At 43.9% G+C, this 18,510-nt stretch overlaps 1 protein-coding gene across 3 annotated transcripts in view; it reads right to left on the bottom strand.

The window, feature by feature from the left end:
* nalcn (sodium leak channel, non-selective) overlaps window positions 1-18,510 on the bottom strand; it is a 296,823-nt gene that overhangs the window by 49,685 nt on the left and 228,628 nt on the right. For all 3 annotated transcript variants that reach the window (XM_060826499.1, XM_060826500.1, XM_060826501.1), the window contains one exon: window positions 6,079-6,185. In XM_060826499.1, the coding sequence (XP_060682482.1) occupies window positions 6,079-6,185 (107 nt within the window). The remainder of the gene's footprint in view (window positions 1-6,078; window positions 6,186-18,510) is intronic.

Genomic DNA, 18,510 nt, shown 5'->3' with positions numbered 1-18,510 from the left:
AATTTGAAATTGACGATGAAAATTCAGTAGTTCTTCAATGTGATAAAGTCCAGATCACTTTTCTCAGTGTGGCTGATTGAGGGATAAATGTTGGCCAGGATACCAGTAAGAACTTTCCTGTTCTTTTTGACAGAGTACCATAGAAACATCTGCATCCACCTGAGAGGGGAGACTGGGACTCGGATTAACATCTCAGCCAGAAGAAGCCACTTTTAATAGTGCAGCGCTCCCTCAGCACCGTGCTGAATGTCAACCTTGATCTTGTGTTTAAGCGACTGAATCGGGAGCAACTCACTGGAATTTTTAATTGACAGGCTACGAACTGAGATTTTCGCTCAGCAATGTAAGTTGCTTGTTAAGGAGGAATTTTGCTGACCTTTATTAACTGCACAGTTAAGAAAGGTGATAAGGAAAAGCCAGGGAACTATAGGCCGGTGAGCCTGATGTCAGTGGTGGGCAGGTTGTTGGAGGAAATCTTGACAGACAGGATTTAATTTATTTGGAAAGGCACAGACTGATTAAGTTTCCTCATTTCCCGTCCCCCCACCTTCTCTCAGTTGAATCCCTCGAACTCAGCACCGCCCTCCTAACCTGCAATCTTCTTCCCGACCTCTCCGCCCCCACCCCACTCCGGCCTATCACCCTCACCTTGACCTCCTTCTACCTATCACATCTCCATCGCACCCCCCCCCCCCCCCATCCCTCCTCCCTACCTTTTATCTTAGCCTGCTGGACACACTTTCCTCATTCCTGATGAAGGACTTATGCCCGAAACATCGAATTTCCTGTTCCTTGGATGCTGCCTGACCTGCTACGCTTTTCCAGCAACATATTTTCAGCACTGAATAGGGATAGTCAACATGGCTTTGTGCGTGGGAAATTGAATCTCACAACCTTGATTGAGTTTTGTGAAGAAGTAACAAAGAGGATTGATGAGGGCAGAGCTGTAGACATGATCTATATGAACTTCATTAAGGCATTCGACAAGGTTCCCCATGGTAGACTGGTTAGCAAGGTTAGATCACATGGAACACAAGGAGAACTAGCCACTTGGATATAGAACTGGCTTAGAGGTAGGAGACAGAGGGTGGTGGTGGGGGTTGATTTTCAGAATGGAGGCCTGTGACCAGTGGTGTGCCACAAGGATCAGTGCTGGGTCCATTGCTTTTTATCATTTATATAAATGATTCGAATGTGAACATAGGAAGTATAGTTAGTAAGTTTGCAGGTGGAACCAAAATTGATGATGTGGTGCACAGTGAAGAAGGTTACCTCAGAGTACAATGGGACCTTGATCAGATAGGCCAATGGGCTGAGGAGTGGCATCTGGATGGGTATATGAACAGGAAGGGTTTAGAAGGATATGGGCCAAATGCTGGCAAATGGGACTAGATTAATTTGGGATATCTGGTTGGCATGGACGAGTTGGACCAAAGGGTCTGTTTCCCTATTGTATAGTTTTCTGACTCTATGACTGAGTGAAACTTGAAATTAAGTGACATGTGACTGTAAGCGGTTGCAACCTGCTCCCGGCACCTATCAGGCATCAGTGCCATAGAGAAAGAATCAAGAGCATAATCAATCTTGAATCTTTCCATAGCAAGATATTTCCACAACCAGTGCGATGTATTGTAACATTTGTCTAATCTGAAAGTCACTAAAACCTGCACATCTTCTGACATTGACAATAATCAAGGCCTCAGGCTGAGCAGTGCATGAGTTCAGTTTAAATGCACCTGGAGGAATGTCAATGGTTTTACTCTAACCCTTCAGCTTCTCCAAGTTATTTTAAACTATACCTCACCGGTCAAATTTTAATCATGATCTGCTGAGAGCTATCTAACTACAATCCAGGATTGCTCCTCTCCAGAGTAGATCTCAAGGGAATTCGTTGATCACAAGCTAATCCTAATATTTCTACACATTCTGCAAATCATTCTTCATCTGGGAAGGATAATCCTTTGCCAGTTGTCGTGCACATCAGAAAGTGACTTGCAAAGATGGAAGTATTCATCATATAGCAAAAAGTGACAAGGTGGGATGAGGCATGTGAAGTTATAAAAAGGTTTTGATAAAGTGAATAAGGAAAGTAGGGAGCCAAAGGATACAGGTTAAAGCAAAAGAACAACAGGAGACAATAAACGCAAACTAACTCATTTAATATTTGGGGCATAGAAACAGGCCGTCCAACTGAGCCATGTTAGTGCTTGTTCTCCAAATAAGCTGCTTCCTGTCCTTCTTTATCGTACCTTCCTAACATCAACTTCGATTTGTTTCTCCCTGATGTGTTTAATCAGCTTCCCCTTAAATGTATTTACAATATTGACCATAATGGGAGGCAGTGGTGTGGAAACAGGCCATTTGGCCCATCAAGTCCGCACCAACCCTCTGAAGAGGGTACTACCCAGACACACCCCATTTCAAAACCCTACATTTCATATGGCTAATCCACCTAGCCTGCACATCTTTGGACTGTGGCAGGAAACCCGTGCAGACACGGGGAGAATGTGTTATCTCCACACAGACAGTCACCTGAGGGTGGAATCAAACCTGGGTCCCTGGTGCTGTCAGGCAACAAAGTTAACTGCTGAGTCACGGTGCTGCTGGCCTAGACAGCAATGTCTATATCCCATGAACAACTTAAAAACAAACTGTCCACTACAACTAGTTAATCTGGCAGCTTGTTTCACATTCTCCCCACTCTCTGTGAATTAAATAAAAAGATTTGAACTCTTTTTATTCTAGTCAAAAGCAAAGAATAAACATGAAACCAAAGAATTCACTGGATGATTCATTACAATGATTATTTTTGTTTAACCAACTGCTGCATTTAACTCACTGCGCTGATCCTATGCCAAAAAAATGTGGAGGCATTAGAGAAGGTGCAAAAGAAGAATTCCTAAGGATCCAGGAATTATAACAATTGGGAAGATTGAACAGCCAAGGGCTCCTTTTTCTACTGAACAGAAGGCTGAGGGAATGTTCTGATAGGCATCTTTAATATTATGAAGGAAATCTATAGGGTAGATATACAGATGTTTCCACTTTTTTGGGAGATTTTAACTAGGGGCCATAAAGATAAGGTATCCCCTAACAATCTCATACAGAATTAAGGAGAATGCTTGGTTATTTAATAATTAACTAGTTGAACAGATCATAAACCAGTGCTGATGTAAATAACCATTTGAAATGCAATATGTGATTATAATACCCAATTAAGTTAACAGCGTCAGTTAAGAGTAAGCCTTGTCCTTATAATGACAGCGTTTATTTTTTTACTTTTTCCAATCTATAAATTTTCAAAGAAAGACTATTCTACACAAGCCATTTCCTACCCCTGGTGCAGTTGAGAGATGGTCCATAGTCCAAGGCTTTTATCTTTCAGCAACATTCTGTCACAAAGGTGTTCATGTTAGCTAACTCCACCACTGCCTCAGCTCACTGGCTGCTGAAACCCTCATCTGGGATCCCTCCAAAAACAACAGTTTCAAAGCACTCCTGGCTTGCCTCCTGTTTACCACCTACAGTAAACTTCAGCTATTCTAGAACGCTGTCACCTGTATCAGCATTCAGACAGAGTTGGCAGGTTGTGCAATCACACGAGCAGCATATCCATGCCAGATCCCATCACTTAAGCATTCAGGCAAGGACACACCCAGCAGGGGATACCAGGTTGTGATGAACATTGGGAATTTTGGTTGATTGCCACTTCCTCTCCAACTATATCTGAACAAAGCTGTGATCAAACATCTGTCCACTTTGGCTTCTCATCGAATATAGATTGTAGGGGTAATGAAAAGTGAAGAACATTCACAATGGTGGTGTCTGAATGGATCATAATGATCAAGACAAAAACTGAACAGGTTAGGGATCTTTTCTGAACTTCAAAGAGATGGCTGTAGGATGATGGATTACAGGATTGATATGGATGATGCTTCTACTTGGGAGCAAGTTCTAAGTTTAAATATAATACACTCATTAATAAATCACCTGAGGATTTCTGAAGAAATCAAACTTTTGAGTGGTAAAAAAGAAAAACTTCAAAGCAGTTGAGATGAACAGGATGGTTGAAGGCAAAGTTAAATCCATGAGGGAGAAAGGGAGAGATGTATAGGATGGTAGGGTGAGATGATATAGAGAAGGAGGAGGTTCATGTGGAGCATCAACATCTGAAATGATGAGTTGGACCATGTGTTTCTGAAGTATCAGTTAGTCTTTTTACAAAACACTTAATCTTGATTTTATTTCATGTCACAATTTACTGCTCAGTACCTTACAGCCCACATACTAATAATAATAACTGTTTATAGCATAATCTACCGAAAAAGTTTACACTGCACCTTGTCACTATTTGGAACACAACCTACGCAGATCGTTGCATTCAACCAATGTGAACTCTTCAGCATCTCCTATTCCCGTTTCTCCTCTACTGGCGTCTTTCCATCAGTCGTCTAGACCCTAAGCTGCAGAATTCCCTCCCGAAACCTGTGCATTCTCTTTCCTCCTTTAAGAGATTATTGAAAACTACCTTCATTGAATAAGTTTATAGTCCCAGCCCTATTATCTCCTTATGTGGCTCAAAGTGAAATTTTGCCTGATAGCATTCCTGAGAGGCACCATATCCATTTGTTGTGTTTAATCATACAGTGCTGCAGGGATAGGAACAGAGTGTGAGTGGGCAGAAGTTCACAAAGAAAGGAATAATGTTAGGGCGAGCATTTGGGCTGTCATTGCACATTTCCCATGGCCAAAAAGAGAGTGCTTCCAGATCCCTTCAGTGCAACATATGTTGATCCTTCCATCCAGAGTCAGTGTTCCACACAGAAGCCAAACAGAACAGAAGAAAGTGTATTGGAGACATTTTTTTCAATTGACTTATTGAAATGCTTAATGGATTGGAGCAGAGAAGGTTAAAGGTTTTGATGGAGTCAATAAGAAGCTTCTTCCACTAACAGGAAGGTTGGTAATGAGGATACAGATTTAAAAGGTTTTGAAAAAGAGTCAGAGGGAGCAAAGGAATGTTTTGCTACATCGAGGTGATGTGATCTGGAGTATGCTGCCTGATGGGGTGATAGCAACAAATTCTATCGTAACTTTCAACAGCAAAAAACACTCAAAGGAAGATTACTTTGCAGGGCTGTTGGTAAAGAGCAAGGGGACTGATTGCTTTGGTCTTTTGAATAGCTAGTATCGGTAGATGGATAGGAAGGTCTCCAGTGATGCTGTATGATGCTATGCTTTAAAAGGGATTGATGTGAGGTCAGCTACATAATGGTCCTTCAAAAAGTGGAAAGTTCATTGCAACTGTACGGAAGATTTAATGAATGAAGTTACACTAGCGATTTCTTTTAAGGAGGTCTAGTTGCAAGGAGGTTTTGATGGATCTAATTAAGCCACAAGCAGTGTATCTAGTGCAATACTGGTCATGAAGCTTGTGATTGCAATAGAGAGGGTGCAGAGGAGATTCACCAGGATGTTGCCTGCACTGGAGCTTTTCAACAATGAAGAGACATTAGAGAAGCTGAGGTTGTTTTTCTTACAGCAGAGAAATCTGGGGTCGGGGTGGGTGGGGAGGGCTAATCATCTGATTGACATGTACACAATGATGAGGGGCACAGATAGGGTGGATAAGAAGAAACATTTTCCCTTAGCTGAGGGATCAATAACCAGGGGCACAGATTTAAGATAAACGACAGGAAGTTTCAAGGGGTCAGGGGGGGTTACTCTTCGGAGAGTCAATGTGGGCTTGTTGGGCTGAAGGGCCTGTTCCCACACTGTAGGGAATCTAATCTAACAAAAAAAGAGCACTTAAAGCATCATAGCATACAAGACCATAGACCAATTGCTGAGAAATGGGACTATACTAAATAATGTTTTATGGCTAGTATGGACATGATGGGTTGAAGAGCCTCTTTCCATGCTGTACCAGTCAATGATAGAAGTTTCAATTAGAGCCGCATTAGCAAATTCCCTGCTGTGTGAATAGCATTTACTTTTGACCATTTTTCTGTTAAGCATTGCTATATCCCTGCCATTCCGGATGCACTTTACTTATTCCGTTTTTTTCTTAGAACTTACCAAACTCTAGGCACCCAAAAGCCTGGCTTTTTCTCACCCGCCTTTAACTTCAAGTTGAGATCCTTTGAGACGCTGACATTGATCCTGAACATGCCATGACAAAGCTCCTAAAATTCACAACATGCCACAAGGACAATTGTGAGATATTTGATTATTTACTTGTAATATTGAAAAAAAACATTTAAGAACAGATAAAACATGGAGGTATGTAAAATTAAAAAAAAACAAATAACTGCTGAAGATCTGAAACAAAAACAGAAATTGCTGGAGAAACTCAGTAGATCTGGCAGCACCGGGGGAGAGAAAGCAGAGTTAATGTTTTGGGGCCAATGACCCTTTGTCATAATAGGTAGTAGCTGGGAAAAGATGGTATATATGCTCATTAGTGTTGGTGGGGGTGGGGTGGGAGGTGGGGGGGGGGCCGTGGGGTTACATGGGGATGAGTGAACAAACAGGTGAAGATTCAGCCCACAGACAGACAAAGGGATGGATGAAAGCAAGTCAGGGAGGAAGAAGAGCGGATAATGTGGACCATAAATAGGTGAAAATGTATTGGCTGTGGTGAAAGTAACCCAAGTGAAGACAAGGCCTGGGGTGTGGGGGTGGGGGTGCAAAGGACATGGAAGGAGATGCTCAAAAATTATTGAACTCAAGATTGAGTTCTGAAGGCTGCAGCGTCCCCAAGCGGAAAATTGAGGCATTGTTCTCCAACTTCTGCTGAGCTTCACTGGAGCACTGCAGCAAGCCGGAGACAGTGATTGGCCAGGGAACACAGTGGTGTGTTGAAGTGACAGGCAATTGGAAGCTTGGGGACATGCTTACAGACAGTACGATATCCATAAAAAAGATGGAGTGACCGGTTGCGTGCCACTTCAGCACTCCCACGCTGTTCTCTGGCCAATATCTGTCCCAGGTTTGCTGCAGTACTCCAGTGAAGCTCAGCATAAGCTGGAAGAACAGCACCTCATTTTCTGCTTGGGGACTCATAGAGTCATATAGATGTACAGCATGGAAACAGACCCTTCGATCCAACCCGTCCATGCCGACCAGATATCCCACCCTCTGTCTTCTACCTTTGAGCCAGTTCTACATCCAAATGGCTAGTTCTCTGTGTATTCCATGAGATCTAACCTTGCTAATCAGTCTCCTGTGGGGAACCTTGTCGAACGCCTTATGGAAGTCCATCTAGATCACATCTACTGCTCTGCCCTCATCAATCTTCTTTGTTACTTCAAAAAACTCAATCAAGTTTGTGAGACATGGTTTCCTACGCACAAAGCCATATTGACTATCCCTAATCATGGACATGTACAGCCTGTGCCTCAGGACTCCCTCCAACAACTTGCCCACCACTGAGGTCAGGCTCACCGGTCCATAGTTCCCTGGCTTGTCTTTACCGCCCTTCTTAAACAGTGGCACCACGTTTGCCAACCTCCAGTCTTCCAGCACCTCATGTGTGACTATCGATGATACAAATATCTCAGCAAGAGGCCCAGCAATCACTTCTCTACCTTCCCACAGAGTTCTCGGGTACACCTGATCAGGTCCTGGGGATTTATCCCCCTTTAACCGTTTCAAGGCATCCAGCACTTCCTCGTCTGTAATCTGGACATTTTGCAAGATGCCACCATCTATTTTCCTATAGTCTATATCTTCCATATCCTTTTCCACAGTAAATACTGATGGAAAATATTCATTTAGTATCTCCCCCATTTTTTGTGGCTCCACACAAAGGTCGCCTTGCTGATCTTTGAGGGGCCCTATTCTCTCCCTGGTTACCCTTTTGTCTTTAATGTATTTGTAAAAACTCTTTGGATTCTCCTTAATTCTATTTGCCAAAGCTATCTCATGCCCCCGTTTTGCCCTCCTGATTTCATTCCTAAGTATACACCTACTTTCTTTATACTCTTCTAAGGATTCACTCGATTTATCCTGTCTGTACCTGACATATGCTTCCTTCTTTTTCTTCACCAAACCCTCAATTTCTTTAGTCATGCAGCATTCCTACTTCCTTTATACTCTTCTAAGGATTCACTCAATCTATCATGTCTACCTTACTTAACTCTGCAGCCTTCAGGGCTCAATAACAAGTTTAATAACTTTAGGACCTGAGTACCTCTTTCCAAATTCTTTAGCACCCCCACACCCCTGGTATTGTCATCACATAGGCGGCTTTCACCATGGTCCCCATTGTCAGCTTTTCTTCCTCCCTGGCTTACCATCATCCACCCCTTTGTGTGCCTCTCTTTCTCTCTCTCTCTCTCTCTGGTCTCCATCTCTGCCTGTTTGGTCACTCCTGCATCTCCACAGATGCTGCCAGACCTGTTGAGTTTTGCCAGCAATTTCTGTCTTCATTTGAGGTATGTAATAACTTTAACAGAGACTATTCAGGTATTATTCCTTACAAAAACATATTTTCTCCTAAGCATACAATGATAGAAACAGTTCGCAATGTTGAAAGTCGGGTTGTTCATGCAAACACAATTTGCCTGCAAGAAGCGATTACGCAGTGTAGTATGTCAATGGTGTGACAGTATCTACCAGATGTTGCAGTGGAATTTGAGTCCAGGGTCAGGGGTCAGTTGCTAATAATTGGAGTCAGATATTTCAAGAATAAAACGGATACATTTCTTCACAGAAAGGGAGGTGGAAGCTTGGAACTCTTTTCCACAAATTGCAACTGATACGAGATCAATGGTCAAAATGTAGATCTGAATTCTTGTTGCCAAAGGTCTGAATAGATATGGATCAAAGGTAGATATCTGGAATTAGTAAACAAAGCGGCTATGATCTCATATGAAATAGGAACAGGAGTGGACTATTCAACCCATAAACCCTGTTCCAGTCCTTGCAATGAGCTGATCTGATTATGGCTTTAACAGTAATTTCTTGCCTCATTATTCTTCATAGAGTCAGAGTCATAGAATCATAGAGATATACAGCACAGAAAAAGACCCTTTGGTCCAACCCGTCCATGCCAACCAGACATCCCAATCCAATCTAGTCCCACCTGCCAGCACCCAGCCCATATCCCTCCAAACCCTTCCTATTCATATACCCATCCAAATGCCTTTTAAATGCTGCAATTGTACCAGCCTCCACCACTTCCTCTGGCAGCTCGTTCCACATATGTACTACCCACTGTGTGAAAATATTGCCCCTTAGGTCTCTTTTATATCTTTCCCCTCTCACCCTAAACCTATGCCCTCTAGTTCTGGACTCCCCGACCCCAGGGAAAAGACTTTGTCTAATTATCCTTCCATGCCGCACATAATTTTGCAAACCTCTATAATGTCACCCCTCAGCCTCTGACGGTCCAGGGAAAACAGCCCCAGCCTGTTCAGCCTCTCCCTAAAGCTCAAATCCTCCAACTCTGGCAACATCCTTGTAAATCTTTTCTGAATACTTTCAAGTTTCACAACATCCTTCTGATAGGAAAGAGAGCAGAATTGTATGCAATATTCCAACAGTGGCTTAACCAATGTCCTGTACAGCCGCAGCATGACCTCTCAACTCCTGTACTCAATACTCTGACCAATAAAGGAAAGCATACTAAACGCCTTCTTCCCTATCCTATCTACCTGCGACTCCACTTTCAAGGAGCTATGAACCTGCACTCCAAGGTCGTTTTGTTCAGCAACACTCCCTAGGACATTACCATTAAGTGTATAAATCCCGCTAAGATTTACTTTCTCAAAATGCACCACCTCGCATTTATCTGAATTAAACGCCATGCGCCACTTCTCAGCCCATTGGCCCATCTGGTCCAGATCCTGTTGTAATCTGAGGTAACCCTCTTTGCTGTCCATTACATCTCCAATTTTGGTGTCATCTGCAAACCTACTAACTGTACCTCTTATGCTCACATCCAAATCCTTATATCAATTATGAAAATTAGAGGGCCCAGCACTGATCCTAGTGGCACTCCATGGTCACAGGCCTACAGTCTGAAAAACAACCCTCCACCACCACCCTCTGTCTCCTACTTTTGAGCCAGTTCTGTATCCAAATGGCTCGTCCTCCCTGTATTCCATGAGATCTAACCTTGCTAACCAGTCTCCCATGTGGAATCTTGTTGAATGCCTTACTGAAGTCCATATAGATCACATCTACCGCTCTGCCCTCATCAATCCTCTTTGTTACTTCTTCAAAAATCTCAATCAAGTTTGTGTGACATGATTTCCCACACACAAAGCCATGATGACTATCCCTAATCAGTCCTTGCCTTTCCAAATACATATGCATACTGTCCCTCAGGACTCCCTCCAACAACTTGCCTACTACCGACGTCAAGCTCACTGGTCTGTAATACCGTGGCTTGTCCTTACCACCCTTCTTAAACAGTGGCACCACATTAGCCAACCTCCAGTCTTCTGGCACCTCACCTGTGGCTATCGATGATACAAATATCTCAGCAAGAAGCCCAGCAATCACTACTCTAGCTTTCACAGAGTTCTCGGGTACACCCGATCAGATCCTGGGAATTTATCCACCTTTACTTGTTCCAAGACATCCAGCACTTCCTCCTCTGTAATCTGGTCATTTTGCAAGGTGTCGCCATCTATTTCCCCACAGTCTATGTCTTCCACATCCTTTTCCACAGTAAATACTGATGCAAAATACTCATTTAGTATCTCCCCAGTTTTCTGCGGCTCCACACAAAGGCCGCCTTGCTGACCTCTGAGGGGCTTACAAATGTGTCGCTGGAAAAGCGCAGCAGGTCAGGCAGCATCAAAGGAACAGGAGAATCAACGTTTTGGGCGTAAGCCCTTCTTCAGGAATGAGGAGGGTGTGCCAAGCAGGCTAAGATAAAAGGTAGAGTGGAGGGACTTGGGGCGGGGCGTTGGGAATGTGATAGGTGGAAGGAGGTTAAGGTGAGGGTGATAGGCCGGAGAGGGGGTGGGGGCGGAGAGGTCAGGAAGAAGATTGCAGGTCAAGAAGGCGGTGCTGCATCTGAGGGTTAGGACTGAGAAAAGATGGAGGGAGGGGAAATGAGAAAGCTGGAGAAATCTGCATTCATCCCTTGTGGTTGGAGGGTTTCCTAGGCGGAAGATGAAGTGCTCTTCCTCCAGGCGTCCTGTTGCCATGGTCTGGCGATGGAGGAGGCCAAGGACCTGCATGTCCTTGGCGGAGTGGGAGGGGGAGTTAAAATGTTCAGCCACGGGGTGGTTGGGTTGGATGGTGCGGGTGTCCCAGAGGTGTTCTCTGAAATGTTCCGCAAGTAGGCGGCCTGTCTCCCCAATGTATAGGAGGCCACATCGGGTGCAGCGGATGAAATAAATGATGTGAGTGGAGGTGCAGATGAATTTCTGATGGATATGGAAGGATCCCTTGGGGCCTTGAAGGGAAGTGAGGGGGGAGGTGTGGGCGCAAGTTTTGCATTTCTTGCGGTTGCAGGGGAAGGTGCCGGGAGTGGATGCTGAGTTGGTGGGTGGTGTGGATCTGACGAGGGAGTCGCGGAGGGAGTGATCTTTCCGGAATGCTGATAGAGGTGGGGAGGGAAATATATCCTTAGTGGTGGGATCTGTTTGGAGGTGGCGGAAATGATGAAGGATGATACGATGTATCTGGAGGTTGGTGGGGTGGTAGGTGAGGACCAGTAGGGTTCTGTCCTGGTGGCAATTGGAGGGGTGGTGTTCAAGGGTGGAGGAGTGGGAAGTGGAGGAGATGCGGTGGAGAGCACAGTAAACCACGTCTGAGGGGAAATTGCGGTCTTTGAAGAAGGAGGCCATCTGGGTTGTTCGATATTGGAATTGGTCCTCCTGGGAGCTGATATGGCGAAGGCAAAGGAATTGGGAATATGGGATGGTGTTTTTGCAGGGGGCAGGATGGGAGGAGGTGCAATCTAGGTAGCTGTGGGAGTCAGTCAGTTTATAGTAAACATCCGTGTTGAGAACACCTCTGGGACACCTGCACCAATCAACCCAACCGCCCCTGGCAGAACACTTTAACTCCCCTTCCCACTCCGCCAAGGACATGCAGGTCCTTGGCCGCCTCCATCGCCAGACCATGGCAACACGACGCCTGGAGGAAGAGCGCCTCATCTTCCGCCTAGGAACCTTCCAACCACAAGGGATGAATGCAGATTTCTCCAGATTTCTCATTTCCCCTCCCTCCACCTTTTCTCAGTCCTAACCCTCAGACCCAGCACCGCCTTCTTGACCTGCAATCTTCTTCCCGACCTCTCCGCCCCCTCCCCCTCTCCGGCCTATCACCCTCACCTTCACCTCCTTCTGCCTATCGCATTCCCAACGCACCTCCCCCAAGTCCCTCCTCCCTACCCTTTATTCTAGCCTGGTTGGCACATCCTCCTCATTCCTGAAGAAGGGCTTATGCCCGAACATTGATTCTCCTGTTCCTTTGATGCTGCCTGACCTGCTGCGCTTTTCCAGCAACACATTTTTAAGCACTGATCTCCAGCATCTGTAGTCTTCACTTTCTCCTAGTTAATCTTTGAGGGGCCCTGTTCTCTCCCTAGTTACCCTTTTGTCCTTAATGTATTTGTAAAAACCCTAAGGATTCTCCTTAGTTCTATTTGCCAAAGATATCTCATGTCCCCTTTTGGCCCTCCTGATTTCCCTTTTAAGTATACTCCTACTGCCTTTATACTCTTCTAAGCATTCACTCGACCTATCCTGGCTGTACCTGACATATGCTTCCTTCTTTTTCTTAACCAAACCAATTTCTTTAGTCATCCAGCATTCCCTATACCTACCAGCCTTCCCTTTCACCCTGACAGGAATATACTTTCTCTGGATTTTTGTTATCTCATTTCTGAAGGCTTCCCATCTTCCAGCCGTCCCTTTACCTGCGAACATCTGCCTGCAATCAGCTTTCGAAAGTTCTTGCCTAATACCGTCAAAATTGGCCTTTCTCCAATTTAGAACTTCAACTTTTAGATCTGGTCTATCCTTTTCCATCACTATTTAAAATCTAACAGAATTATGGTCGCTGGCCCCAAAGGGCTCCCCCACTGACACCTCAGTCATCTGCCTTGCCTTATTTCCCAAGAGTAGGTCAAGATTTGCACCTTCTCTAGTAGGTACATCTACATACTCAATCAGAAAATTTTCTTGTGGGCACTTCCTCACCATCTAAACCACTAACACAATGCCAGTCCCAGTCTATGTTTGGAATGTTAATATCCCCTACCATAACTACCCTATTATTCTTACAGATAGCTGAAATCTCCTTACAAGCTTGTTTCTCAATTTCCCTCCGACTATTACGAGGTCAATAATACAATCCCAATTAAGAGATCATTCCCTTCTTATTTCTCAGTTCTACCCAAATAACTTCCCTGGATATATGTCCAGGAATATCCTCCCTCAGTATAGCTGTAATGCTATCCCTTATCAAAAATGCCACTCCCCCTCCTCTCTTGCCTCCCTTTCTATCCTTCCTGTAGCATTTGTATCCTGGAACATTAAGCTGCCAGTCCTGCCCATCCCTGAGCCATGTTTCCATAATTGTTATGATTTCCCATCCCATGTTCCTAACCCATGCCCTGAGTTCATCTGCCTTCCCTGTTAGGCCCCTTGCATTGAAATAAATGCAGTTTAATTTATTAGTCCTACCTTGTCCTTGCCTGCCCTGACTGTTTGACTCACTTCTGTTCTCAGCTGTACCCGTCTCAGATCAATCTCTTTCCTCGCTATCTCCCTGGCTCCCACCCCCTCACCTTACTAGTTTAAATCCTCCTGAGCAACTCTAGCAAAACTCCCTGCCAGTATATTAGTCCCCTTCCAATTTAGGTGCAATCCGTCCTTCACATAAAGGTCACTTCTACCCCAAAAAAGATTCCAATGATCCAAAAATGTGAATCTTTCTCCCAGACACCAGCTCCTCAGCCATGCATTCATTTGCTCTATTCCTGCTCTCACTAGCTCGTAGCACCGGGAGTAATCCAGATATTACTACTCTCGAGGACCTCCTTTTTAAATTCCTGCCTAACTCTCTGTAACCTCCCTTCAGAGTCTCAACCTTTTCCCTTCTTGTTGATCACAAACATGTCTAACTCAGCCTTGAATATATTCAATGATGTCACCTCAAATGGCTCTCTAGGAAAACAATTCCAAAACTATTAATATTTGAAAGAAAAAAATTCCTCACCCCCCCCCTTACCTTTAAATTGTGAATCCTCATTCGAGATTCCTCCATAAGAAACATCCTCTCAGCAACCACCCTGTCAAGCCCTCTCAGAATCTTATACTTCAGTAATACAATCTATCATCCTTCTAAAACTCCAATGAGTTTGCCTTAACCTGTTCAATTCTTCCTCATAAGACAACTCTTTCATCCCACAAATCAGTCAAGTGAACAATCTCTGAACTATTTCAAGTTTACATATATCCCTCTTTAAGTATGGAGATGAAAACTGTAATGATCTCACCAATATCCCATACTTTGCAGCAAGACTTCCCTGCTTTTATAATCCATCCCTATAATAAACACCACCAATTTGCCTTTCTCATTAAGTGCTGTCCTTGCAAGCTAATTTCTTTGATGCATGTACATTATAAAGACACCCAAATCTGGTGCAGCACTCTGCACTCTCCCACCCATTAAAACACATTTTGCTCCTTCTATTCTTCTTGTCATTGCGGATAACCTCAAATTTCCCACATTATACTCAATCTGCCAATTGTCAGTCTGCTCATTAACTCAGCAATATTTCACCAGCTAGTGGAACACATTTGCTGATCTGTTTCTCTGTCCATAAGTTAGTATAAGTATCATATTGCTACCTCAGGCTTTGTTCTGTGTAATTTGTTATGTTACAGCATTTATAAGAAATTGAAAAATGTTTAAAAGATAATTGGACATTGTTTGTGCTTGCAGTCAGTGCACCACACTGAGGTGCGAACTGGTGTAAAAAACAAAAATAAACCTATGTTTAAGAAGTTACCACTAGCAGTATTGACACTGAGGTGAATGCATATGTTTATCAATTCTGATGGAAGATCCTTGACCTGAAATGTTAACTTTGTTTGCTGAACTGTTGAATATTTCCAGCACACTTTGCTCTTGGTCCAATAATTACGGGTTCAGGCACAATGGGCGTATGGCCTCCTCCTGCTTGTCATCGGTCTAGATCTGACTACAGTCGAACTCCTGTATCTGCTGATTCCGTTTCTGCAGTTTCAATTGTCCGCAGTTTACCACGGCCTGAAAATATTACATGGAACATTCCAGAAATGATTCCGGGGGCTGCTGGAGAGGTAAATTTCCCATTTAAGTGCCAACAAGAGGGGAGGCTATACTGGATTTGGTTCTAGGTAATGAACCAGGCCAGGTGTTAGACTTGGAGGTAGGTGAGCACTTCGGGGACAGTGACCACAACTCGGTGACTTTTACTTTAGTGATGGAGAGGGATAATCGTGCGCCGCAGGGCAAGAGCTATAGCTGGGGGCAGGGAAATTATGATGCAGTGAGGCATGACTTAGGATGTGTGGATTGGAAAAACAGGCTTCAAGAGAAGAACACTAATGAGATGTGGGGATTGTTCAAGGAGCAGCTACTGCGTGTCCTCGATAGGTATGTACCAGTCAGGCATGGTGTAAAGGGCCTTGTGAGGCAGCCGTGGTTTAGTAAGGAATTGGAGTCCCTTGTGAAAGGGAAGAAGGCGGCATATGTAAAGATGAGGCGTGAAGGTTCAGTAGGGGCGATTGAGAGTTATAAGGTAGCCAGGAAGGAGCTAAAGAGGGAGCTAAGAGAAGCGAGAAGGGGACATGAAAAGTCTTTAGCTGGTAGGATTAGGGAAAACCCAAAGGCTTTCTATAGGTATGTCAAGAATAAAAGGATGACTAGGGTAGGTATCGGTCCAGTCAAGGATAGTAGTGGGAAGTTGTGTGTGGAGGCGGAGGAGATTGGAGAGACATTAAATCAGTACTTTTCATCAGTATTCACTCAGGAACAGGACACTGTTGCTGATGTGAATATGGAATCACAAATAATTAGAATGGATGCCCTGGAAATATGCAGGGAAGAGGTTTTGGGAATATTGGAAAGGATGAATATAGATAAGTCTCCTGGGCCTGATGGCATTTACCCCAGGATCCTATGGGAAGCTAGGGAGGAGATAGCAGAGCCATTGGCCTGGATTTTTATGTCGTCATTGTCAACGGGAATAGTACCAGAGGACTGGAGGATAGCGAATGTGGTCCCATTGTTCAAGAAAGGGAGTAGGGATAGCCCTAGTAACTATAGGCCAGTGAGTCTGACTTCAGTGGTGGGCAAAGTCTTAGAGAGAATGGTAAGGGATAAGATTTATGAACATCTGGGTAGGAATAACGTGATCAGGGATAGCCAGCATGGTTTTGTGAAGGGCAGGTCGTGCCTCACAAACCTTATTGAGTTCTTTGAGAAGGTGACTAAGGAAGTGGACGAGGGTAAAGCAGTAGATGTTGTGTATATGGATTTTAGTAAGGCGTTCGATAAGGTTCCCCATGGTAGGCTAATGCTAAAACTTCGGAGGTATGGCATTGAGGATACATTAGAGGTTTGGATTAGGAATTGGCTGGTTGGAAGGAGACAGAGGGTAGTAGTTGATGGATTATGTTCATCTTGGAGCGCAGTTACTAGCGGTGTACCACAAGGATCTGTTTTGGGACCATTGCTTTTTGTTATCTTTATAAATGATCTAGAGGAAGGACTTGAAAGCTGGGTAAGCAAGTTTGCGGATGACACAAAAGTCGGTGGAGTTGTGGATAGTGAGGAAGGAAGTGGTAGGTTACAGCGGGATATAGATAAGTTGCAGAGCTGGGCGGAAATGTGGCAAATGGAATTCAATGTAGCTAAGTGCGAAGTCGTTCACTTTGGTAGGAATAACAAGATGATGGATTACTGGGCTAATGGTAGGCTACTTGGTAGTGTGGATGAGCAGAGGGATCTTGGTGTCCATGTACACAGATCTCTGAAAGTTGCCACCCAGGTAAATAGTGCTGTGAGGAAGGCATATGGTGTACTGGGCTTTATTGGCAGAGGAATTGAGTTCCGGAGTCCTGAGGTCATGTTGCAGTTGTATAAGACTCTGGTGAGGCCTCATCTGGAGTATTGTGTGCAGTTTTGGTCGCCATACTATAGGAAGGATGTGGAAGCTTTAGAACGAGTGCAGAGGAGGTTTACCAGGATGTTGCCTGGAATGGTAGGAAAATCTTATGAGGAAAGGCTGAGGCACTTGGGGCTGTTCTCATTGGAGAAGAGAAGGTTTAGGGGAGATCTGATAGAAGTGTATAAGATGATTAGGGGTTTAGATAGGGTAGATACTAAGAACCTTTTACCGCTAATGGAGTCAGGTGTTACTAGGGGACATAGCTTTAAATTAAGGGGTGGTAGGTATAGGACAGATGTTAGGGGTAGATTCTTCACACAGCGGGTTGTGAGTTCATGGAATGCCCTGCCCGTATCAGTGGTGAACTCTCCTTCTTTATGGTCATTTAAGCGGGCATTGGATAGGCATTTGGAAGTTATTGGGCTAGTATAGGTTAGGTAGGATTCGGTCGGCGCAACATCGAGGGCCGAAGGGCCTGTACTGCGCTGTATCCTTCTATGTTCTATGTTCTATTAAGTGAGAGGATTCGCTACTTTCTGCAGTTTCAGGTTTCCGGGCTTGGTCTGGGAACATATCACCTGTGGATATGAGGGACACCTGTACTAGTTTCAAAAGTGGATGTTTTAAAATGGAGGCTGGATAGAAATAAATAAGCCATGCACCTCTGCGAGAGACCCAGTAACTCATTAAAAAAAATCATTCATCAGTTTCATAGCTTAATTTTTAAAAAGTTATTCATAGCTGATAAAAAGAAGTTTCAAAAGGATATTAGAACATATAACCATCATTATATAAAGAAAGATTTGTGACAGAGAAATTATGTTTGGTTGATATGTTTTTACAAAGGTGAAGCACATACTAGCTCTTCATCTCTGAAAGGCATTACCAAAGAAGGTTGTAGAAATTATCCAAACAAGGGGAAGCCACAAAGTCATGAGATGAGAATAATTGGCAGGGAATGAATATAGACTGTTCCAGCCTGGATCAGTGACAAAGCAATTACATTCACTGAAACTCCAAAAAGCAGATGGGGCTCAGTGGGGCTCTCCTTTGCTAATGCTAGTGTGGCATGTCTATTCCTGTTCTTCATTAATTAAAAAGGACGTCTTTCTGGGCTCCACATCAAACATCAGCTTCTCAAGAAGCAAAGATGGTAATTAACGAGTGACATAGCGCACAGCACTAAAGACATCCCAGAGATTCACAATGGGGCACATTACAAATTGGTTAGTCCTGCAAGTTTCAATTCACTGACTTGAAAAGTTATACATTTCAACAAGTTTAAATAGTACCATAGACAATTAGCCAATTGAAGCATAAAAAAGCAACTAAATATTAAACATCCTTTCGACTAGCAACACGCTTGATAACAAACTGCA

Source organism: Hemiscyllium ocellatum, chromosome 6, assembly GCF_020745735.1.
Source record: "Hemiscyllium ocellatum isolate sHemOce1 chromosome 6, sHemOce1.pat.X.cur, whole genome shotgun sequence".
In the NCBI taxonomy this organism is placed as follows: Eukaryota; Metazoa; Chordata; class Chondrichthyes; order Orectolobiformes; family Hemiscylliidae; genus Hemiscyllium; species Hemiscyllium ocellatum.
The sequence above is the reverse complement of the archived record's forward strand: the minus strand, read 5'-3'. Positions and strand labels throughout refer to the sequence as shown.